Source organism: Agrilus planipennis, unplaced genomic scaffold (assembly GCF_000699045.2).
Source record: "Agrilus planipennis isolate EAB-ADULT unplaced genomic scaffold, Apla_2.0 scaffold244, whole genome shotgun sequence".
NCBI lineage: Eukaryota > Metazoa > Arthropoda > Insecta > Coleoptera > Buprestidae > Agrilus > Agrilus planipennis.
The window spans coordinates 93,316-102,229 of record NW_020438980.1 but is presented as its reverse complement, the minus strand read 5'-3'; the positions used below and the strand labels follow the sequence as shown (position 1 = coordinate 102,229).

General features: G+C 31.4%; 1 protein-coding gene across 4 annotated transcripts in view; it reads left to right on the top strand.

Moving 5' to 3' along the window:
* Positions 1 to 8,914, top strand: part of LOC108739989 (talin-2) — a 132,484-nt gene that overhangs the window by 110,531 nt on the left and 13,039 nt on the right. For 3 of the 4 annotated variants that reach the window (XM_025975532.1, XM_025975533.1, XM_025975534.1), the window contains exons 29-33: positions 66 to 251; positions 879 to 1,077; positions 1,232 to 1,359; positions 3,142 to 3,397; positions 4,785 to 5,366. In XM_025975532.1, coding sequence (XP_025831317.1) covers positions 66 to 251; positions 879 to 1,077; positions 1,232 to 1,359; positions 3,142 to 3,397; positions 4,785 to 5,098 — 1,083 coding nt within the window. In that variant the 3' untranslated portion in view covers positions 5,099 to 5,366. Of the gene's footprint in view, positions 1 to 65; positions 252 to 878; positions 1,078 to 1,231; positions 1,360 to 3,141; positions 3,398 to 4,784; positions 5,367 to 8,914 lie in introns of those variants that run through there. The other variant, XM_025975535.1, reaches the window with a different exon arrangement.

Below are 8,914 nucleotides of genomic sequence, written 5' to 3'. Positions count from 1 at the left end.
GGTTCATGATAGTGTACCGATATATTTTTATGGATGAATTTAAATAATACTGTTAAATATTTTAGGCTCTTAATTCAAGCAATGGCGCAAAATCAGGAGTAACACGGGAAGATTTGATTCGTTGCACAAAAGCTATTACAAAAGCAACTTCAAAGTCGGTAGCCGCTGGGATAAGTAACAAACAAGATGATATAATATGTGCTGCTAATATGACACGGAAAGCTATTTCTGACATGCTTGTCATATGCAAGGTATGTATTATTTTATTTATTTAAATATTTATCAGCAGGTAATTAACACTTGAATGCATGATGAAAAAGATTTTTTATCAATATTAAAACATGTGTCAAACTTTCCTCACTCTGTCCAAAAGTTGCTAGTATTTGTTTTACCCCCGATTTCGTCCGAGTGAAACTATTTTTAATTGTTTATAATTTACAATGCATACAAACCAAAGAAAATAAATATTTCTCAATAACAATAAAAACTTATGATTGTATTACATTGCGTAATACTTCAATAGTTATGCTTTAACATATGTTAATATTTTTAGTGGGGATCATTGGGGATTAACCCATTTTTTAATTAGGTTCAGAAATCGCCGCCATCAAATGATACATTATTTTATTATTAGCTTGCGTCTTTTTGTAACTGTACAAGTTATTGTAAATATACAGCGTTATTGTCATCGGAAAAAGTATATTTCCGAAGTAATAGATTTTATCAGTTTCACCAAATCGGGTTTTTAATGGAAACTATTCATTATAAGAGTGTTTTGAATGCTTCAAGTGCATTTTACGCATTTGCATTTAATGTAATCAGTTAATTAAGTGTAATGTTGTTACTTTCAATTTTTGTTTTGAATATGCTTGTTGTAGAGTACTGCATATAATTTAGCAGAAAATAAAGAGTTACGAAATCGAATATTACAAGCAGGACTAGATTGTGCTCATCAATCAAGGGAACTTTTGTCTATAATATTGCAAGGAAATGATGCAAAACATGCATTACCGCAACAATCACGACTTATAGCACAATCTGTAACAGAACTTGTCACTGTTGCTGAACTATTAAAAGGTACGTAACGATGTCAAAAACAATACTATTAATGTTAAATGAAGAGCAATAGATACTGTTATAAATAAGTCTAAATCAATCATCATAATTGCTATATAATCAATTATTGTTTAGTCATATTTAAGTAGTTATTTTTTATTTATAATATTTCAAGGATCGGATTGGACAGAACCCGATGATTTCACAATAATTGCCGAAAATGAGTTGCTTGGTGCAGCTGCATCTATAGATGCTGCAGCCAAAAAATTAGCAGGACTTCAACCAAGAAAACAAATTACTAAGGTAAATGAATATTTTTTCAAGCATATTAATTTATTCAATTATCACAGTTAATTGCACATATATTCACATATAATTGCCCCATGTAACTTTCAAAATCAAATACATTTCTTTTTTTGTTGTAATATCATTAGCGCAATGATTCAGTTCAGATCCAGAAACCACAAAAAATATAATTATAATGCATTTTCCTTTTACATAAGCTAAACCTATTGTCACGTATAGTTTATAAATTAAATACGTACTAATAGTATGTTAGTGCCTATAATCTTTGTAAATAAAAAAAAAACAACAGGCAAGGACCAGATGGAAAATGTTCTTGGGTTCCAACTTTAAAGAAAATAAAAAAGTTTTAAACATAAAAACACTCACAATGGTGAAATGATGTAATTTAGCGGTTTTTTGTGATTTTAGGCGAAACGTGACCTAGCGGAAAGCGTTCAATATAAAAGTTGTAGATAACAAAAGAATTTAAAACAGTTGTATTTAACACTTTTTGATATAACCTCAAATTTACCTTAAAAATGGCGAAAAACCAATTTTCAGTATGTAATTTTTTTCTTACGTATATAATTATAAGCATGACTTTTTCGGAATTCAGAAGACGACTAGTTTTTGAGTTATATACATTTTTCTAAGAAAATTATTTTCTACAAACATTTGCCTTGATTTTTTTTGTATTTTGAAGGTCTATATGTGATCATCATTTTCTTCATTATTTTTATAACAATAAGTTATATTAAATTATTTATAACATATTTGAAATACATAATGTTAAGATTCGGTTATCTCTTCTGAATCACTTACTTATCCAAATATTGTCGAGTCTCTATTGGAACAGTTTTCATGATAAATACTGCATAAATTGGTACATTTTAAGTCGTGTTTTCGACAATCAGATTTGTGTAATAAAATGTTTATTACATCCACTTTCACAGCTACAACAATAAAAAAAAATTATTGCTGACAAATAATGCGCTAACAGTTAAAAATCATAATAGGCGGGAATGGCAAGAATTAAGAAAGCGATGTTGACCAGTCATGTACAATTGGAATAAACATTACCTACTTGTTGGCATTCAATCATCTTCTCAGGCCTTCGATTATCACCCCTTTTTGGTGGTTCAAATAAATATCCAATAAGGTTATCATTGATCATGATCTTTTTCTCAATATATTCCGCCTACATTTCATACCGCAGTACAAAAAAAAATGGCAGCATGTTTGTAAAGAGAATTGAAATACCTTTAAAAGGATGTGTCGCTTGACCCCCAATATCATCTAAGTTTCTTGAAAGGGTTTTCACTCCCTTTAGAAGGATAACCTTACATCTTTGAATTTACAATCAAAAGATATCCTCCTTGCAATCACAATGAACGTATTTCAGATTTTTGACAAAAAAAAATCGTTTGAGAATTTTCCAGGTGGAAAGTTTTAAATGTGTCAAACTGTGTATATAATAATATCTGAAAATTGGCCAGTAATGAAGTAATTATATAAACTCTTACTTGTAATGGTGTGTTTAATATTTTGAATTTCGTCAATTTAAATTACTGTAAGATATGTTTGATATTCTTGGTTGTAGTTTTAATCACCCAGGAGTCAAACATATTATTACAGTGGTTTACACATAGCGACAAGGATGCATAAGTAAGTATCGGTTCAATATCACCTCTGACACCTCTTGTATGTATTTAATGAAAATGTCAATGATTTTATAGAAACTTTATAACAGCTTATTTTACGTAATATTTCCGGTATGATATTTATTTTTCTACTTTACAGGATAACGATGTCGATGCACATATCAATTTTGACGAAATGATCTTGGAAGCTGCAAAGACTATTGCTGCTGCTACCTCTGCACTGGTCAAAGCTGCTAGTGCAGCACAACGGGAGCTAATAGACAGTGGAAAAGTTTCCAAAACTCCCGTTTCTTCTTCTGATGATGGACAATGGTCGGAAGGTCTTATATCTGCCGCAAGATTGGTTGCTGCTGCTACTCATAGTTTGGTTGAAAGTGCAAATGCCTTGGTGCAAGGTTTGTAAAAAATAATTATCCATTCTTTTGTACACCTATATTTGTCCCTATATACTTAATGGTATGCTTGTCCCATTCAGTTTTTCTTACTTTGTTGCTGTTTTTCGATCGACCGCTTAGGAATGCAGAATTAGTATATACTTCATATTAACAAGTTTTTAATTCGTTTGTATATTATTACTTTATCACAAAATTATGAAACAAAAAGATAGATACTTCAAAAATAATATATTACTTACCAAAGAAGGAAGTAGGCTATTACAGGTCATGTGCCTTCTGCTCGGGTGACAAACACTTGGTCTGTTATAGACCACTTTCTTCCCGAGATGCGTTTGGTATTTTTTGTGACATTCGTACAGAAAGTTCGTTTGATCGAGCGTCCATGTTAGTTGACTATTGTCAAACCAATCAGCTGTTAGAGTACAAGATATATGTGAATTACTCAGTGTATTTTTAAAAATACAAGATGGAAAAAGATTTAAAATAAGACAGAATANTGATTAAAAATAATGAAAAGTATTAAAAATAACTTAATGTTTACAAAAGAATAGAAATTTGCAGAATTTGAAATATGTGCAATCGAAACTGGATTATCTACCGTCAATAAACTATTTCAGCTTAAATAACGCTTTTGAATCGTTTATTAAATAAACATAATAACATTAATATAAACTTTTCATAAGGTTTATTATATGTTAAACTAATTATTTACGTCTTTTGTTTGTTCCCCCTAGGGGAATTCTATGTTATATGACGCGCGCTTATCATTCGTCAGGGTTTGCCGGGATTGTTTTCGTCGGGACGGTGTGTTTAAAGTAAACCAAATGTACAGTTTTTTTACATGAAAAACAGTTGTCATTATCTATTATGCTATAATTTTTGCCTACAATTTTTGTAAGTTTCAAAATTATGTCATGTCCGGCAACACTGCTTAGAGGGTCGCAGTAAATTTCAAATTAAAACGTATATTTCAGTATCGCGCGCATGCTCATAAAATTAAAGTTTCTTGCGTACATTGTTTTTTTGCATGGAAAACAGCTACTTTTGTTAATGTATATAATTTTAATAAATTATGTTCATCGTAGGTTGAATTAGACATACTTTGAAGTAAGGTTTTTTCAAAAAAATGATAATACTCAAAATCTAGAGTGTCTACATCAGAAATGGTTTGACCTCCTTTAGAACAATAAATTTTTCAGATTTTTTTTTAATTAAAAAAAGAAACTACGGATAAGATGCTTTTCTCAGTTTTGGTGTGAGTGCCTCAAAAAATTGCGTTTACGACCTATTGTATTTACATGTTTCTACCTATTTTTAACCATTACAATTGATAAATAAAAATGTGTTGATCCTAAATGATAACATTAAGTACATTTTGGTATTTTAGGGCTGGCTAGTGAGGAAAAGTTGATTTCATCGGCAAAACAAGTGGCAAGTTCCACTGCTCACCTACTAGTTGCTTGCAAAGTAAAAGCAGAAGGAGATACAGAAGCAACTCGTAGATTACAACAAGCTGGAAATGCTGTAATACGTTCAACAGATAATTTGGTAAGAGCTGCACAAAAAGCAATCAGTGTCGAGGAGGAACGATCGTTAATTTTGAATAAGCGTATGGTTGGTGGTATTGCTCAAGAAATAAATGCAAGGTACGTATTACGACGGCATTCATTTGTATTAGCTAAATTTTTGTTTGGTAACTAAAAGTTTTGACATGAAATTAGTAAAATTTCAAAATATTTTAAAAACGACCAATGTATCTGTTATCAGTTTATATTTGATCGGAAGAAAGAAAAAAACTACTTCGTCTTTGTGTACAGGCAATCTTCGAAACGGCTGAACCGATTTCGATGAAAATTTACATACCTTCATCTACATGAATAAGAGATTGAAGGTTACTTTTTAAATCGTTCATTAATTATAATTATTGTGTTTATCACAAACGATGTCGCGAATCAGGGTTAGTCCTACATAAAGCTGTTTTTGTAATCGTACTTATTTCAAAAGGACTGTATTTCAGAAGATTATTTCTAAGATAGATTAAATAAACATAATAACATTAATATAAACTTTTCATAAGGTTTATTATATGTTAAACTAATTATTTACGTCTTTTGTTTGTTCCCCCTAGGGGAATTCTATGTTATATGACGCGCGCTTATCATTCGTCAGGGTTTGCCGGGATTGTTTTCGTCGGGACGGTGTGTTTAAAGTAAACCAAATGTACAGTTTTTTTACATGAAAAACAGTTGTCATTATCTATTATGCTATAATTTTTGCCTACAATTTTTGTAAGTTTCAAAATTATGTCATGTCCGGCAACACTGCTTAGAGGGTCGCAGTAAATTTCAAATTAAAACGTATATTTCAGTATCGCGCGCATGCTCATAAAATTAAAGTTTCTTGCGTACATTGTTTTTTTGCATGGAAAACAGCTACTTTTGTTAATGTATATAATTTTAATAAATTATGTTCATCGTAGGTTGAATTAGACATACTTTGAAGTAAGGTTTTTTCAAAAAAATGATAATACTCAAAATCTAGAGTGTCTACATCAGAAATGGTTTGACCTCCTTTAGAACAATAAATTTTTCAGATTTTTTTTTAATTAAAAAAAGAAACTACGGATAAGATGCTTTTCTCAGTTTTGGTGTGAGTGCCTCAAAAAATTGCGTTTACGACCTATTGTATTTACATGTTTCTACCTATTTTTAACCATTACAATTGATAAATAAAAATGTGTTGATCCTAAATGATAACATTAAGTACATTTTGGTATTTTAGGGCTGGCTAGTGAGGAAAAGTTGATTTCATCGGCAAAACAAGTGGCAAGTTCCACTGCTCACCTACTAGTTGCTTGCAAAGTAAAAGCAGAAGGAGATACAGAAGCAACTCGTAGATTACAACAAGCTGGAAATGCTGTAATACGTTCAACAGATAATTTGGTAAGAGCTGCACAAAAAGCAATCAGTGTCGAGGAGGAACGATCGTTAATTTTGAATAAGCGTATGGTTGGTGGTATTGCTCAAGAAATAAATGCAAGGTACGTATTACGACGGCATTCATTTGTATTAGCTAAATTTTTGTTTGGTAACTAAAAGTTTTGACATGAAATTAGTAAAATTTCAAAATATTTTAAAAACGACCAATGTATCTGTTATCAGTTTATATTTGATCGGAAGAAAGAAAAAAACTACTTCGTCTTTGTGTACAGGCAATCTTCGAAACGGCTGAACCGATTTCGATGAAAATTTACATACCTTCATCTACATGAATAAGAGATTGAAGGTTACTTTTTAAATCGTTCATTAATTATAATTATTGTGTTTATCACAAACGATGTCGCGAATCAGGGTTAGTCCTACATAAAGCTGTTTTTGTAATCGTACTTATTTCAAAAGGACTGTATTTCAGAAGATTATTTCTAAGATAGATTAAATAAACATAAAAATTAATTTAGTCAAAACTGTTACAGGTAAATGCTTAAGCTTTCAATTAATAATACATGTATGTAGTTATGACAACGATTGTAGTGTTTTATGGGTTAACTGATTGTACTTTAACTTGCTTAACGATACCCCATAAGCATAAAATAGAGTTAAAGCGAGGTCCCCCTATTTTCAGTACCCCCTTCCAATAAAGTTTAACTTTAACTCGCCTGGGCCAAAGATTTATATTTGGTTTGTGGCTTTGACACAACGATAAATATCGCTGGACCCTATGGTGCAGGAACTTCAATTGAACAAACACACTTATTGAAACAATTTAACGAGAAGGAAGGGTACACAATAAAATTCGACGGATGTTCAAAAAAGTCTAAGATGTTGATGAATGTCCCGATGGCTTCGTGAGCATATTATTCAGTTGATTGGCAGTAGATGAATCTGATGTTTATAATTTTTACTTGATCACGTGTGTAGTGATATTTTGTGTTTATATGTTTGGTTTGAACACTTACACATCCATTGTATATTAGGTTGATGCAACTTTGATTGTCTTCATAGATAATAGGTGGTCTACTTTAACCCTTTTCCATTTCAATAAGTAAGCATTTCAACCAAATGTATTCTTGAGTTGCTTCTATTAATGCCACATATTCTTATTCTGTGGACGATAAAGACACACAATTCTGTTTTCTTGAAGTCGAACTGATATTTGAATTTGAATAGGTATCCCGAATGAGATTTCTGATCTTCAGAGTTTTGAGCCCAATTGACATCTGAATAACCTATTAATGAGGAATTTTCTGGTTGTGTGCTGCCTAGTACTAATTCTCGCTTTTTAATCCATTCCAAATAGCTTAGGATTCTTTTTATTTCTGTTCCCATTCATTTCGATTTGAAACTCGTTGACTTAGTACTGATACTACAGCAAATATGTCTAGACGAGTGTTGATTAAAATGAAATGATATTTATCATTACCAGGGAGCATGTTTGACTTACCATTATTCTTATAATATTAGGTGTCAATTGGTATTTTTGAATCTCTAGTATCCTCCATTCCTCCTCTCATCACTTTATTAATATACTTTTTTCGGTTCAAATAAAAATAACCATCTTTATCTCTTCGAACATTTATTCCTAAGTAGCAATTACTTTCGCCTAGATCTCTTAATTCAAAGATACATTGAATTTTTGAACTATTGAAAACAAACCGAACTCAAATAGTCTTCAAAGAATGAAGTCACTTCTATACTCGCAAACGGTTAATTTAGCAATCTGAGAAAGATTGTTAGTCATGACGGTGGTCGCGGCGGAAAAGAAAAGGTTAGAAGCGTTCGAAATGTGTTATTGCGAATGATGAAGATACCGTGGATAGAGAAGGTTAGAAATGAAAAGGTATTAGAAGGAATAGAAGAACAGAGGAGTCTATGGAAGTCAATAAAAAATAGGCGAGATAGGTTGGTAGGACACCTTCCTCAGGTATGAAGGTCTAGTCAGAGACACATTAAATGCAGAAATAGAAGTTAAGAGAAGTAGTGGTAGACCTAGATTAGATTAGTGTTCGCAAGTAGAATATGGGATATTATAGTTTGACAACAGGCTATTAGTATGTCATCTACATATATAACATATCCACTCTTCTTAGTGTTTATAGTGTATAGATATGGTCTTCTTTGCTTTTCTGGAAACTAGTCATTTATTCATTCCAAATGCGTACAGCTTGTTTTAGACCATAAATGCTTCTCTTGAGTTTGCATACTAGTTTCATTTTATTATCCCGGGAGATTGCTTCATGTATCTTGTTTCTTGAATTTTGCCATTAAGGATAGCAGTTTTAGCGTCATAATGATGTATTAGATTTTCTCTGTCTGCTGTAGTTAATAATACTAGGAATACCGACACCTAATTTTTGTAAAAAGCCTTGGGCAACTAAGCGTGCTTTATATTTATCGATTTCGCCATTTATGTGTGACTTAATTTTATATACCAATTTATATTCTATGACATTTACATTTTCAGGTGCTTTCACTAGTTCCCATGTATCGTTTTTGTCACTGAATTTATTTCGCTATCCAT